A 16,147-nucleotide genomic window follows, 5' to 3' on the forward strand; every position below is an offset into this window, starting at 1 on the left:
GTGGTGCTGGTGATGGGGATGGTGCTGGTGGTGCTGGTGGTGTAGGGCTCTGGTCCTCACTTCATGCAGCGTGCGTGCAGGTGGCAGCGGGAGGTGGGCACCCGCACCAGGCAGGAGGGGAAGGCCAGGAGTAGGGTGTGGCTGCTGCGGTCCAGCAGCAGGGACAGGAGCTGACGGGCCTGGGGGGTGTCCTCTCCACACCTAGTGGGGGGGGGGAGAGAGAGAGAGAGGGAGAGAGAGAGAGAGAGAGAGAGAGAGAGAGAGAGAGAGAGAGAGAGAGAATATAATGTAATCTTATCTATCTATACCTCTGCATTATATTCTACCCCTGGTACTTTATATTTATCTCTCTTGTACTACTTTAAATCATCCCTTTTAAGCATTCTATCTTGAACTTTGAGAGTGTACAAGGCCTTCATTATCTCTGGCAATCTAAATGTTTATTTCCATGCCAATAAAACTAATTCAAATTGAACCAGAGCAGAATGAGATGTGGAGTGCCACTAGTGAGGGTACTGAGTGCCTCAGCGTATGCTTATTGTCCTAGGGACCGTATCCAATGGCCCTCCACTGACTTCTCTGGGTTGAAGCCCTCCACCTCCTCCAGGAACACGCTGCTGTGGGCCACGGGCTCCCCGCTGGGCACCATGAGGAACTTGAGCACGGTCCCTCGCGTGGAGCCCAGGAACAGAACCGTCCGGTTCCTCTGGGGCCCCGCCTCCGTGTCCACCACCATGGTGGTCAGCTGGTACCTGGACACACAGACAGGGGGACAGGGAGACAGACAGGGGGACAGACAAGCAGACAGGGGGACAGGGAGACACACAGACAGGGGAGACAGACATGTAGGCAGCCATGGAGACAGGGAGACACACAAACAAGTAGACAGACAGACAGACAGACAGACAGACAGACAGACAGACAGACAGACAGACAGACAGACAGACAGACAGACAGACAGACAGACAGACAGACAGACAGACAGACAGACAGACAGACAGACAGAGAGACCGGTAGACAGACAGACACACAGACAGAGAGACGGTCAGACACATAGACAGGGAGACAGACAGGTAGACACACAGACAGGGAGAAAGAGAGGTAGACAGACAGACAGACAGACAGACAGACAGACAGACAGACAGACAGACAGACAGACAGACAGACAGACAGACAGACAGACAGACAGACAGAGAGACATTCAGACACACAGATACACAGATTGACAGACAGTCAAGTAAAGAGATAGAGAGGGAGGCAGGCAGCCAGACACAAAGGAAGATAGACACACAGACAGGTAGAAAGACAGATGGATAGATAGAGACAGAAAGGCGGACAGACATGGACAGATATAGAGAAAGTCAGACAGAAAGCCAAAGTAAAACAGAGTCAGACAGTCATAGAGACAGACAGGGAGAAAGATCGACAGTCTGACGGATCGACCAATCGATGGAAAGCACGAGAGAGCGATAAAAGTAGATTATTGCTTCATTTTCACATTTCCTCATCTCCGACGCCCGTGAGCAACACAGCCCATTGCTCTGAGGAGGCGTCAGTGAGTCAGTGGCCCCCCTCACCTGCCCATGGTGCGGACCACCCAGGGCCGGTGCCCCAGCAGGGGGACCGTCTCGTCCATCAGAGGGTGGGTCTTCACGAAGTTCAGCACCTCGTCGGGCAGGGAGTTGGAGGAGCTGAACCGGGAGCCCTCCACCGCACAGCCTCCCGGCCTGGGGAGAGAGACATAGAGGGGGAGGGGGAGAGAGAGAGAGAGAGAGAGAGAGAGAGAGAGAGAGAGAGAGACAGAGACAGAGACAGAGACAGAGAGAGAGAGAGAGAGAGAGAGAGAGAGAGAGAGAGAGAGAGAGAGAGAGAGAGAGAGAGAGAGAGAGAGAGAGAAAGTTGGGATATTATTTTATATAATATAATATAGTATAGTGGAAGCACATTATACAAAACTATACTGGTCATTAATTATACCGCTAAAATATTACAATGACAATATATACCTTAATATACTAGTGCTAATGGTCCCCAACCAGTGGGCATGTATAAATATAATTTATTAGGCATTGTTCAAAACAATGGACGTTCTTACTTAATTTTATTTAATTCAATTAGAATACTCTACTGTACCATTCTGCCAGTATACTTGTAACAAACCTTAATGGTAGTGTACCGTACTGGTAGTAAACCATAGGAATATGTTGGGATTACCGTGGTCTGGGCACCAGTTCGTCGGGCACAGGGGTCCAGATGGATTCTGGGGATTTCTGCTCCTTGAATCTCCCCTCGAACACGTGGGCCAGCTGCTGCATGTCGAACACACACACGGCCGAGCCGGGGATACTGGGGAGGGACACACACAGGTGACCACCCTGTAGAGCTGCCTCCTATCACTGGGCATTATGGTCATGGATGTGGTTTGGATCAGAGTCGACTCGTTTCATTCTCAACGTGTTTTCAGGTGCACACATTAGTGCAGACCGTGTGTAAGTTGGGTGGGTGCTTGTGCAGTGAGTGTGTGACTGTTCAGAGCAAATGTGTGTCTGTGTATGTGTCTGTGTATGAGTGTGTGTGCGTGTGTCTTTGGAACATGTACGTGTCCATGCCTGTGTGTATGTGTGTGTGTGTGTGTGTGTGTGTGTGTGTTTGTATGTCTGTGTGCATGTGTGTTTGGAGCATGTGTGTGAATCATGCCTTTGTGTGTGTGTTTGTGTGTGTGTGTGTTCGTGCGTGTGTGTTTGGAGCATGTGTGTGTACCATGCCTGTGTGTGTGTGTGTGTGTGTGTGTGTGTGTGTGTGTGTGTGTGTATGTGTGTGTGTTTGTGCGTGTGTGTTGGGAGCATGCGTGTGTATCATGCCTGTGTGTGTGTGTGTGTGTGTGCCTGGATTTGGAGCATGTGTTGTGATACCATGCGTATGTGTGTGTGTGCGTGTGTGTGTGTGTTCGTGTGTGTGTGTGTCGTGCATGTCCCCCCATCATGTGTGCCTCCCAGCCCGTGCCCGGTGCAGACCTGTTGGGCGGCGTGGAGAAGAGCCCCAGGACGACGGCGCGGCCCTGCAGGTGCAGCACCCCGCTGGTGGCGTGCAGCAGGTTGAAGTAGAAGTGGGAGTCCCCCGGCACCGAGCAGTTGAGCCGCGCCTTCAGGTAGGACGTCCACTGCTTCTCCAGCACCCGCTGGGAGCCGCCCAGGTCCGTCTTACAGACGCGGGCCACCCGGGACACCATGACCTGGAGGGGGGGGGGGGGGGGAGGAGGAATATTAATGTGGAGTGAGAGACAGAGGGAACAGGAGGGAAAGAGAACAAGGAGAGAAGAGAGAGAAAGAGAGAGAGAGAGGGAGAGGGAGAGGGAGAGGGAGAGAGAGAGAGAGAGAGAGAGAGAGAGAGAGAGAGAGAGAGAGAGAGAGAGAGAAAGAGAGAGAGAGAGAGAGAGAGAGAGAGAGAGAGAGAGAGAGAGAGAGAGCGAGAGAGAGAGCGAGAGAGAAAAAGAAAAAGAAAAAGAGAGAGAGAGAGAGCGAGAGAGAGCGAGAGAGAGAGCGAGAGAGAAAAAGAAAAAGAAAAAGAGAGAGAGAGAGAGCGAGAGAGAGCGCGGGAGAGAGAGAGAGAGACAGAGAGAGAGAGAGAGAGAGAGAGAGAGAGAGAGCGAGCGTGAGAGAGCGAGAGGGAGCAAGAGAGAGTTGTACCTTCTCTAGGTGGTGAAATTCCATCGCCATTTCTCGGAAGAAGAAATAGATGTGCGGGCCCCATTCTACTGCACTCACGAAAAACGGCTCTGTAATTAAATAGAATTACATTTTACCGTTATATTATTATGTCAATATTCATACCACGGGCCCACATGGAAGTGCAGACACATAGGCCAAATGAACACAAACACGCACACAAACATACACACACATACACACACACACACACACACACACACACACACACACACACCCACACACACACACACACACACACACACACAAGGCTTAATCAAACATGTGGCGCACACGCGTGCAGACAGACCTGCCCTGAAGCCTTTAACAACAATCCATAACCGCGGCCGTGGTGCTCTGAGACAATCACATCGACGTGGACGGTTGGCGTCCACCCGGGCCCCCCATTAATTATTCATGTCCTCCTTCATTTATCATCACAGACCCAGAGACTCGTTATTTATCATGTTACCCATCCTGCCCGCTCCCGCACTGACCTGCCAGGGCTTGTGTTTCCAGAGGGGGATGGGGGACGGGGGGACGGGGGGACGGGGGGGACGAGGGCGCGATGGAGTGAGCGACACCCACTTGTTAACAGCGTGAATTTGTCAAACCGCACCAGGCTCTCCATCCTTCAGTCTATCTGAGGTTTGTAGCACTCCTGCTACGGCACTGCTACGCCAGGGGACTGCTGCCAATACATGCGTAATCCATTTCACCGCTAAGTCAATTAGCATGCTGCTAACCATGTAGTGGCTAGTCACCTATTAATTAGCACACCAGGTATAGATGTAGTCATGCATGTAGCTTGTATTCTAGTTAGAATTCTCGGGCAAGATAGTGTAGGGACATTGGGTAATGCTACAATCCATATGGTACTGGGTCCAATCCCAAAAGACTGCCGTCCTACCCGTGTTTAACCTTACCCCTGACCCCCTTTTTGACATGCAGCGGAACTCACCGCTAAATTACACTTTCATAGTTTGCTTCTAATAGCCAATGAAATCTGCAAAAGTAAGGAACCAAGGAAATGTCTTTGAATCAGCCAATCATGACGCTTGTCTGGTTGGACGGACATGCCTCTGAACCATTTGGAGTCGTGCTTGACTGTGCGGAGGGCGGGGCTGTCCCCCAGGCTGCGGTAGATCACAGCGTCGATGGCCAGGAAGTCCGTCACAGTGCCGGTGAAAAGACTCCCTTCTGAGGAAGGACACGAGAAGGAGAGAGAGAGAGGGAGAGAGGGAGGGAGGAGAAAGAGGGGGTGAGACATAAAGAGAGAGAAAGGGAGAAGAGAGGGAGAAGGAGAGTAGTAGGAAGGGAGATAAAGAAAGGATTGGAAAGAGAGCAGGAGAGCGAGAGAGTGGGAAACAGAGAGTTCGATAGAGAGAAAGTGAGAGAGAGAGAGATTATTCAGGAGACAGCGAGGGATACTGACGGAGCGATAGCGCAAGGTCGGCGAGATTAAAACCAAACAAACTCTGCAAAAAGGAAAGGTCTGGGAGATAAATCACCGGAAGAGGTAAACACAAAGGCCACCGCCAGCGTCTCGCATTTCCACGGGTGGACGATAGTGTCTGGGCTTTATTGCGTCGGGCTACACAAATACCCAGAGTGCACCTACCGGCGAACACAGCCACGTTGGCGTGCCTGGGGTCGTAGGGGCATCGCGCCATCCCGCTCACAGACTCTCCCGCCATCTCCAGGCTGTCTCTCTGCATCGTAGACAGGGGGGGGGGGGAGATGGTCAGACAGATAATGGGCAAACTATTGGGAAGCAAACGGCGGAGTGAATGATGGAAGCAGCGATCAGCCAGGTGCTTACGGTGTAGTTGGCGCACAGTGGATTAAAAGCGTTGGTTCCGCACACAAACAGGCCGTCATGGTGGCTCAGCAGCACCTTGATGTAATTGCGGCACTCACCCTGTAGGAATACACACGTAGAAAAGAGGGGGCAGGGGGGGAGGGATTAAAGGGCCAGGGTGGGGTGTATGAGACGTAAGAGAGAGCCACATCAAAAAAACCTGACTGAAGCTAAGCTTTTGAACCGGAGCTAAGCTCAAAACTACCAGTCATAATGCATAAATTATTGCCTTGAATGCACGCCGAAACAGCCCTCCATGACAGGAACATCTCATCCTTGGAGGTGCGTGGACGTGAGCAGTGTTCAGAGGAGGAGAAGGTGCTGTCTGAGTTGTTCCATCACAATGCACTGCATATATACTTAGACACAAATGGCAACTTTAATGTCACTGAGACTCGGGGCACCAGAGTAACCTAATACCTGGCAACCTGGAATTTAGCATTGATTTAAGTGCCTTGACATTTCCTCAAAGGCTCCTGGGTAGGATTTAGTTATGGGATGTCTCGCGAATGGCCTTCGGTTGCTCTTTTTATAGAAGAAAGTGAGGCCTCTTCCCCCCTGTTTTTCTTCTTTCTTTTACCTAACCAACCCAATGTGATTTAATCTCCCCTCTAATGCTCCCATAATGTTACTCTTTCTCCCGCTCTCTCGCACTCTCCCCCTCATCTGCTCCTTTCATGTTCCTGCTGCTCTTCCTCTTATCTCCACCTCCGCATCTCCGTCACTCTGGCGCTCACCGTCGCTGATGAAGCCTTCTCCACCTCCTCACCCCTCCGTCATCGCTCCCCTGCTTTCATCCCCCGTCCTTTGAAGTGACAATAGTTCTGCTCATCCTCCGACACGCCACCTCTGCATTGTTCTGAGCCGCCCATGGCCATCCATCGCTAGAAGAACACCCCTGCCCTGTCACCGCCCACACACATCCCCCCCCCCCCCACCACAACCCCACCCAGCCGACCCTTCCAACTTCCTCCACTGATTTTCAATTATACCCCCTCCCCCCTTCCTGAGGCGGTCGCTCTCCCCTCTCTCTCTCTCTCTCTCTCTCTCTCTCTCTCTCTCTCTCTCTCTCTCTCTCTCTCTCTCTCTCTCCTCTCTCTCCTCTCTCTCTCTCTCTCTCTCTCTCTCTCTCTCTCTCTCTCTCTCTCTCTCTCTCTCTCTCTCATCTCTCCTCCTCTCTCTCTCTCCTCTCTCTCACCTCTCTCACTCTCTCTCTCTCTCTCTCTCTCTCTCCCTCTCTCTCTCTCTCTCTCTCTCTCTCTCTCCCTCTCTCTCTCAGGTCCAGCTGAGGTTGGATTCGTCCTGCTACAGTGCAGACCCTCATCTGTGCAATAAAAGCTGAAAGGTATTCTCCTCCGCCTGCTCCCCCCAGCCCGACCCCCCCCCCCCCCCACGCTACCACTGCCTGCTCACTCCCCCATCCTGTTCCCCATCTTGGGTTGTTTTGTGTCCATTTGTTCCTTTTTCATTAAAGAATCTCAGCGCATCTGCCGCCCCTCATGTCCCGTACAGCCGCGTGGATTCGAAGTGACACAGAACCGTGTTTTTCATCAAAATGTACAATATCGAACTCCTCGGGCGACCATTGACAAGCCACTGTGGCAACATATGTGTCTTGCGGGATGAAACCGAATCAAACATCCCCCCTTCGCAACACCTCCACCTCCACCTCCGACTCCCATCACATGTGGTGCGGCTGGTGAACCAGGGATCATGGAGATGAGGTGCGGCAAAGAATTCCACAGCGTTCACGGGCGGAGGCCAGCCGCCGAGGGAGAACCCCGACTAAGGCGCCCCCCCCCCCGGGCGATGCGAGGCAGGAAGGACCACTTTGTGTCGAGGATGTCGAGGACGTGGATCTCCCCCCTCCACACAGCGGGGATCTCGTCTCCCGGCTCAGTGTGCTACGTAACATCGCGTACGACATCTTCCCTCCAACCCGTCAATGATCCTCCAACACTGAACCCCCCCAAACTAAAGGAGGGGGGCGCGGGTGCATGGTGCACGTGTGCACGCTGACTGGGGAGGGTTTTAGGTTTCAGTCTGGGGCGCGGCGTTGGGGTGTCTGGTTCCCCCCCAGCTCCTGGAGATTAAGAGATGTTCTCTATTAACCAGATCAAATGACTGTTAATATGTCTGGCCGGAGATGGCTGCAGGTTTGGCAGCAGATAAACCGTCTGGCCCTGTCTGTGGACGTATGCTTTGTAGCTAGGTGGATAGCTCAGGTTCTAAAGTTGTTTGTGTGTGTGTGTGTGTGTGTGTGTGTGTGTGTGTGTGTGTGTGTGTGTGTGTGTGTGTGTGTGTGTGTGTGTGTGTGTGTGTGTGTGTGTGTGTGTGTGTGTGTGTTTGTGTGTGTGGGGGGGGGGGGGGAGAAGGGACCATCAGAGACAACAGAGAGTGAGATGCTGACCTCGTGCTTCCCCTTCATTCTGCACACCCGGATGTCATTCTTGTTGGACTCCCATGTGCGCTTCTGTAAGAAAAATAATAAAATAAGTATCACCGAGATATCGACTTGTTTCTTTAATAGGTGACATTCTGGCTGTGTGTGTTTGTTTGTGTACGTGCGAGTGTGTGTGTGTGTGTCCGTGCGAGTGTGTGTGTGTGTGTGTGTGTGACGTGTGTGTGTGTGTGTACTGTTTATTACCTTGCTGTAGAACATCTCATCGCCAACCATGTTGTCCAGCTCTACTCTGTACAGATCATCTCTACACACAGACACACGCACACACACACGTATCGACACATGCATTCAAGCACACACACACACACACACACACACACACACACACACACACACACACACACACACACACACACACACACACACACACACACACACACACACACACACACACACACACACACACACACACCACATAAATTATAACATGCACTTCCATACAGTAAACACTGCTGTACATTCTATTGACACATATCTAACACATAACTGCATCTCCTGCCAGCTCTATCGCATCCTGTGGCTGTTGGTTCGGACAGATTTGAGAGACATATTGGTCATTAAAAGGTTGTCCGTTGGGGTTTTATAATATTTATGCAGTGTTTTGTACCTGAATGCTTTGAGGTGATTTCCATCCTGTTTGACGAGGAACGCAAACAACAATCTGTCCTTCTAGTCATCGACTTCAGTTTGTTCAATATGGATAATAATTATAAGTATATATAATAATACTTAAGATATAACTGTAATAATAACAAATTAATAAACATAATATGAGAAGATCCATGTTTATATATATATATATATATATATATATATATATATATATATATATATATACATATATATATATAGATATACATGCACATATACATATATACGTCCACTGCTCATAGAGGATCATGTTCGTGCGTGAGTGCTGGTGCTTTTACCGCCTCGTTCTTTATCCCTAATAGGCGGGGAAGGATGAAGGCTTCAGCTTAATAAGAAGGTGGGCGTTTAGCATGTGCCGCTGCTTGTCAACCATGTGTGCGTGCGTGTGTGTGTGTGACTGGAGCCAGGTCGGTGTTGCGAGGGGTTGCCGTGGGTTACCTGGCTCCTATGTAGAGCGTGCGGTTGACCTGGAGGACGGTCTGGATGTGCATCTCCTGCCGGAGGGCGGAGGGGTGTGCTCTCCCCACGAACACGGGGTACCTCCTCACCACTGGACGCACGCGGCGGAGAGGGGGACACACACAGCGTTACATGGACCCCACTACCCCGCCCGTACTCCTACCAGGCCCTACACACGGCTCTCCTTCGTACTGCTCTAAACGACGAGTGAGACTCTGATCACATACATATTTATATCTGTATATCAGCCACCCATGCAGACCGGAAGATATCGTGACAATTCTTTATGTGTCATGTGACATCGTTTTTTATAAAAAGCAGCGTAACAGTTTTTTGCGCGATTTCATAGCAAAGGGGGTTATTTTTTTGCTGGCTACTGTGCTTAGATTGGGTTTAGGTAGGAAACAACAACTAATGTTGCTGTTAATCAATAAGGATATTGGTATCGTACTCTTAGTAGAGAAGCAGCTCATGAATATCGGAGGACGTTTCGCTTCGGTGCGTCCCTAAACCTGACCATGTCGAACAACTACCATTTCCTTTGTGAGCTCTTTGTAACAGAGGTACTGCTGTACAGAGGTCTTTACTGTGATTGTATCGCCCTTCAATTAAATAAAAGGGGCTAACTATATAAACGATCATGGCCCAGGGCTCTATAAGTAAGGGATCGAATGCCCTCATGGGTTTAGTGAGTGTCTACATGTCTCTATTCCCGCTTCAGGGCCATCAGGAATAGACATATTATTCTTAGCTCATGGTTTATTGATCATTCTAATTATGCGTGCCCTCATGAGTCGCCTACGCGTGCACATTTTGAACGGTCCTCAGACCGTGGGGAGACCGAGACAGAGAATATAGACAGTAGAGACATACAGAGAGAGACATACAGCACAGAGAATAGAGACGGAGAGAGACAGACGGAGGTGAGACAAAGACAGAGAGAGAGAGACAGACAGACCAATGACAGACAGAAAAGATTAGACAGACAGGGTAGAAACAGTTGCAGAGTAGACAGAGTAGACACAGACAGAGTACAGACAGAGTAGAGAAAGACAGAGTACAGACAGTAGATATAGAGTATAGACAAGTGCAGAGTAGAGACATAGCAGAGAAAGTAGAGACAGAGTAGAGGCCGGTGCAGAGCATAGATAGTAGAGGCAGAGTAGAGGCAGAGTAGAGGCAGAGACGAGATGGAACAGAGACAGTACATACAGAGTAGAGGAAGATGCCATCCAGAAGCAGTAGAGACAGAGTAGAGACAGGTGGAGTGCAGAGACAGTAGACTCGAGTCAGACTAGACTAGAGACAGGTGCAGAGCGGAGGCAGTAGAGACAGAGTAGAGACAGGGGGAGTGCAGAGACAGTAGAGACAGAGTAGAGACAGGGGGAGTGCAGAGACATTAGAGACGGAGTAGAGACAGGTGCAGAGCGGAGGCAGTAGAGACAGAGTAGAGACAGGGGGAGTGCAGAGACAGTAGAGACGGAGTAGAGACAGGTGCAGAGCGGAGGCAGTAGAGACAGAGTAGAGACAGGTGGAGTGCAGAGAACATGTCTGTGTCACAGTGTGAGGGAGAGGAGGACAGTGTGCGGCTCCATAGGGAGCGGCCGTCACCAGGAGACAGAGTGGAACACGTCTCATTGTCCTTGACTACAGGGGAGACGCTGAGAACATAACCATCCATCTCCCTCTCTCTCCCACTCTCCCTCTCGCTCCCTCTCTCCCTCTCTCCTGCCCCGGTTTAACTCTCTGTATTTCCTTCTGCTGACATCACTCATACTTTCTAATCGCTAAACTATCACTTTTTTCTGTAGTGGGACTTTTTTCTGAAAGTATATTTCTAACTCTCTATATTTTTTATTTCTTTATATCCCTTTCTTCAATCCACTATATCTTCCTTTACGTCTCTTTCTTTCTCTCTTTTTTTCTTTTTGTCTGCCAGTCAGCCTGTCTGCTTCCACTGTGCTCTCTTCCCCTGTCAGATCCCTCTATTTCTGATCCCTCTATCGCGGCTTCATCCAAAACGGCTTCGCAACACAAAAGCGACGACCTTTAACCCCACCAACCCTCATTCACCGAGGAATCATTCATCAAGTCAGGGCACATCCTCACACATCAACACCACCCATCCCAAACGCACACACACACACACACACACATGCACGCATGGACGCAACCACATTGAAACACACAAACACACACACACACACACACATACACACACACACACACACACACACGCACACACACAGAGGATAGGACACGTACCCTCCAAGGGAGCGTAGCTGAGTGGACTAGGCTCCTCTGGGAATGAGCCGTCAGCCACTTGAAGCAGCAGGAGTAGAAATGTGAGGGGTGGAGCCATGGTCGCCATGGCAGCCCAGCACATGCACTGTTGAGAAACTGAGGAAAAACACAGAGTTCGGTGAACGCAGTTGTGAGTGTGTGTGTGTTTGTGTGCGTTGATATGCACATGCATTTCACAGTATATTGACATTAATTTACATTTTGACCGATTTCTGAGCAAATAGAATCCCACAAACTTGTCACAGCTATGGTTGTGTGTGTGTGTGTTTGTGTATGAGTATTGAAGTCCCATGCCACTGTGCAATTGCATGTCCGCCTGTATTTATTGGAACGCATATAGTGACATCTAGCAATATTTCTAAACATATAAGAACTGACAAACTGTCAGTGAAATATATATGTGTGTGTGTGTGTGTGTGTGTGTGTGTGTGTGTGTGTGTGTGTGTGTGTGTGTGTGTGTGTGTGTGTGTGTGTGTGTGTGTGTGTGTGTGTGTGTGTGTGTGTGTGTGTGTGTGTGTGTGAGTGTGGTAGAGTGTGCGTGTGTGTGTCAGTGTGTGTGCATGTGTGTGTGTTCATTGTGTATCCGAGCATGCCATGACACAGCTAGAAGTGCAGCAGATTGAATGCCGCCACCAGTGGGGCTTTTACTTTGAAACCCCGTCTTCTAATTGTCTGCATGGAGGTCTAACGTGGGGCCGCTATTGTGAAGCCATTTGAATTAAATGTCATTCACAAAGATATTTACTACACTCTGGGACAATGAGGCGTGGCCAGGAAAAGCTGCTCCCTGTAGGAATGTTCTTATGTTATTGTGTCGTCCATATGGAAGGAAGGGAGAGAGGTAGGACTTAGGGGTCAGCCGGTCAGCGATGCATGCTTTTCTCTAAAAGGTCGCAGTTCAAGCACGCTGTAAATCACCGAACTCCGAAATGGAGGGGAAAGAATTATGTCTTTTTTCTAACATTCAGAGGTTGTGGAGGGGTCATGGACACTCCAGCTCGAAGATAAACAAAAACCGACACACAAACACACACACACACACACACAAACACAGGCACACACACACAAACACAGCCACACACACACACACACACACACACACACAAAAACACATATCAACAATATTATGCATCGCCAAGGAACTACTCACACAGACATATATCCAGCACCACACGCATGGCTAAGAACCTTCTCACACACACACAGACCCACCCACCCACACAAACACACACAAACACATCCACACGCACACACGCACGCACGCACGCACGCACGCACGCACGCACGCACGCACGCACGCACGCACGCACGCACGCACACACGCACACACACACACACACACACACTTACATAGAAGCCAACACACCCAAGCACATATAAATATGCATAGCCACCACCTACACACACTCAGACAAACACATATTCACTATCTCACTCTCTCGTTTTCCTGCACACACACATGCACACGCACACACACGCACATGCACACGCACACGCACACGCACACGCACACGCACACGCACACACACACACACAGACACGTTTATTATGTACACAGTTATTTCCATGCCATACATCTAGATGTAATTCACCTATGAAACTGAGCTAGTGGAAAAAACATTAGTGCAGGTAGGTTACAGCGAGGCATAAATTATAGCAGACACGTTTTACATTACACCCACACATTTGTTATTTATTCATTTTGATTTCCCGGTACCTCCTTTCATCAAAACAACACACCGCTGAGCCGAATCAACTGCGCATGAAGCATCAACACAAGGGCAATTTATGAAAACGTAATGAATGCATAACACAGAAAATAGCGCAAGTTCGACTCTGAGACGAATCCTCCGAGAGTTGAGTTTTGTGGCTGAAATGACCGACACGTCGATCGATAGGAGAGCAAAAGGCAGGGAGAACGCTCTGCAGCACAGACAGGCTGTTGGCATGGACAATGTGAACATTGAATCCCCCGCCTGTCATCTTCGCCAGCCCCCCATTAATATCCCTTGATCCCCTCCTCTCTCTATCCCCTCCTCTCTCCCTCCATCACCTCCTCCCTCCATCCATCCCCCTTTCTACCCTCTGTCTGTTGTTCTTTACTCAAAGGAAAAATGCTACTAGTGTCGTAGCGCCGAGGCAGTTGCTAAGGTGACCATGAAGGCAATTAGAAATATGCACACGCAGAAATCAGTGTTTTTTTTCCTTCTGTATGGGAAAATTTCACCGACACGGACGATGGCCCAGGCACACACTCACACAACCACACACACATGGGCCGACACGAGTCCACACAAAGGGTTCACAGGCAGTCAAGCATATGTACACACAGACACACACACATGCATCTGCATCCTCGCACTAATGCCCACAACACGCACGCACGCACGCACGCACGCACGCACGCACGCACGCACGCACGCACGCACGCACGCACGCAAACACAAAGCTTTGTCAAGACAATGCAGGCAGGCACAAACTGCACATATATCGGCCTGTGTGCAGTTTGACTGACAGCTGTTTGATAGCTGCATGAGACAAATGTGGGCTGCAGATATTCCTGTGGGGGTGGGGGTATGTGTGTTTGCGTGTATGTGTGTGTATGTGTGTGTGTGTGAGTGAGTGTGTGTGTGTCTGGTGTGTGTGCCTGTACGTGTGTGTCTGTACATGCACTTGTGTGTGCATGTGTGTGTGCGTGCGTGTGTTTGTGTGTGTGGGGGGGTTGCCGAGAGGTTGCTGAGGGGGGGGGGGGGGTCTTCAAAGGAGATTCAAGGCCGACTCAGAGGTTGTGGGTTTGGTTTCTGGAGCCCTCTCCCCTCATCATATGCAGGGAGGGGCGCTGCAGGGCGGGGGGAGGGGTGGGGCGGAGACGGGGGGAGGCTGGTCTGACTCTCCGCTGAGACTCTTGCTTAGCACTGATTAAGTCAGGCTTAGAGGCAGTGTCAAAAAGTACATTTACATACTTGGAATGGATGCAATTAGGGGGAGAATTAAATGCAGTGATTTCTGATGCATTGAAGCTTGAGGAGACTATACTTATCTGGGATGTTCCCCTTATGCATCCTATCTATTGAATGTTTAATGGCTTGTCTGCCTTTCTATCTTTCTGTTTGCTCTCTCTCTCTCTCTTACACACACACACACACACACAAACGCACACGCACACGCACCCACACAAACACATACACATACAAAAACACACACACAAACACCCACGCAAACACATACACATACACGTATACAAAAAAACACACACACACACACACACACACACACACACACACACACACACACACACACACACACACACACACACACACACACACACACACACACACACACACACACACACACACACACACACACACACACACACACACACACAGATGTGACCTGCAGCAAATCGTTCATGCGGTATCCTCATTAAGGTGTATATAAATCAAAGATATTGATTCCTAGGATTTAACATCAGGGCCAAGGCCAGAAGTACTTTGCGAATGGCCAGTGCCATGACATGGGAGGTATTTTCTTAAAAGCATATGCTGTTAAAGTGCTTTGAATTAGTGACTGTTTATCCATGAGGGTGGAAGAGGGATCTCAAAGATGCATAGCGAATGAGATTGAAACAGGAAAACCTTAAAACTAATTAGAAACATCAATTTCAGACTGCAACAATTGAAAGGTAAACCAAAGGTTGCCAAAGCAAAGGTTATGAAAAATAACTATAGATTAAAGCAGAAAACCGATTGAATCATGTGTTCGGTTCCCCATTATAAAGCCTGTAATTAAATAGTGTGACAACATTCACAACAGAGGGACTCGCCCAACGCCACAGCAACGCCGCACGAGCTATAGCCTCATCACCTTCACCCCATTAGCGAATCACCTGCTCTCCCTCGCATCATTAACCAATCGGGAGTGCAGGTGAAGGAGCATAATCACCGGCTGACCCCTTATCAGTTTTGTCCATACGTTTATCCTCATTAGCCGGCAGCTGGCAAGATGCACCCTGTCGCGCGGCCTTGTTTTCTGCAGCGCGTCTCCATTCAGCCCGAGTGGAAGATCAGAGATCAAACGATCGGCTAGGAGTGGACACGGAAGGCGGAGAACGGGGAGGTTTGCCCTCTGTGGTCGACTGCGATGTTAACCAAACACAAACGCTGTATCAACTGGAGATGGGCTAGGGGTGGCTGAGCAGAGGGTAGTGTGAGGTGGACGGGCTGTTTATATTGGTACGTGGGGAAGTAAGTGTTCCTTAAAAGCAAGAATCAATACCAGGTGGAGCATTTTCTATAAGTCAATAAGGGTGGGGTAAGAAATGGCAACAGAAAATGAGCATGAGTATATTCTGCAGATTCTACACAATGAAATATGGCTGTTGTATGAGTACAGTTGCTGACTTAATCACTGGCTACAACCAGAACTAGTCCTGAGTGTGTGTGTGTCTCTCTCTGTGTGTGTTTGCACAAGTGTGTGTCAACATTCTCTGTGTGTGTTTGTGGCTGGTATGTGCGTGTTGGTTTCTGTGTAATATAATTATTCAGGCATCGCTTAATGGCATTGGGTACTGGGCACTTGACTACAGCGGAAATCGATGTCCTGATGCATGGAATTGGACTTGCACGTCAATAGTCCCTGTGCCCATAAGTCTATGTGTGGCTGTGTGTGTCTGTGGCCATGTGTGTTGGTTTGTCTATAATGTTA

At 49.6% G+C, this 16,147-nt stretch overlaps 1 protein-coding gene across 1 annotated transcript in view; it reads right to left on the reverse strand.

Annotated features, from left to right (window-relative positions):
* sema6ba (sema domain, transmembrane domain (TM), and cytoplasmic domain, (semaphorin) 6Ba) overlaps window positions 1-16,147 on the reverse strand; it is a 33,255-nt gene that overhangs the window by 7,592 nt on the left and 9,516 nt on the right. The window contains exons 2-14 of the mRNA XM_056596635.1: window positions 11,405-11,539; window positions 9,119-9,230; window positions 8,213-8,273; window positions 7,976-8,038; window positions 5,527-5,625; window positions 5,326-5,416; window positions 4,785-4,904; window positions 3,687-3,775; window positions 3,015-3,232; window positions 2,215-2,346; window positions 1,578-1,727; window positions 576-752; window positions 61-201 (exon numbers count right to left, since the gene is read on the reverse strand). Of these exons, the coding sequence (XP_056452610.1) occupies window positions 61-201; window positions 576-752; window positions 1,578-1,727; window positions 2,215-2,346; window positions 3,015-3,232; window positions 3,687-3,775; window positions 4,785-4,904; window positions 5,326-5,416; window positions 5,527-5,625; window positions 7,976-8,038; window positions 8,213-8,273; window positions 9,119-9,230; window positions 11,405-11,525 (1,574 nt within the window). The 5' untranslated portion in view covers window positions 11,526-11,539. The remainder of the gene's footprint in view (window positions 1-60; window positions 202-575; window positions 753-1,577; window positions 1,728-2,214; window positions 2,347-3,014; window positions 3,233-3,686; window positions 3,776-4,784; window positions 4,905-5,325; window positions 5,417-5,526; window positions 5,626-7,975; window positions 8,039-8,212; window positions 8,274-9,118; window positions 9,231-11,404; window positions 11,540-16,147) is intronic.

Source organism: Gadus chalcogrammus, chromosome 8 (assembly GCF_026213295.1).
Source record: "Gadus chalcogrammus isolate NIFS_2021 chromosome 8, NIFS_Gcha_1.0, whole genome shotgun sequence".
Lineage (NCBI taxonomy): Eukaryota > Metazoa > Chordata > Actinopteri > Gadiformes > Gadidae > Gadus > Gadus chalcogrammus.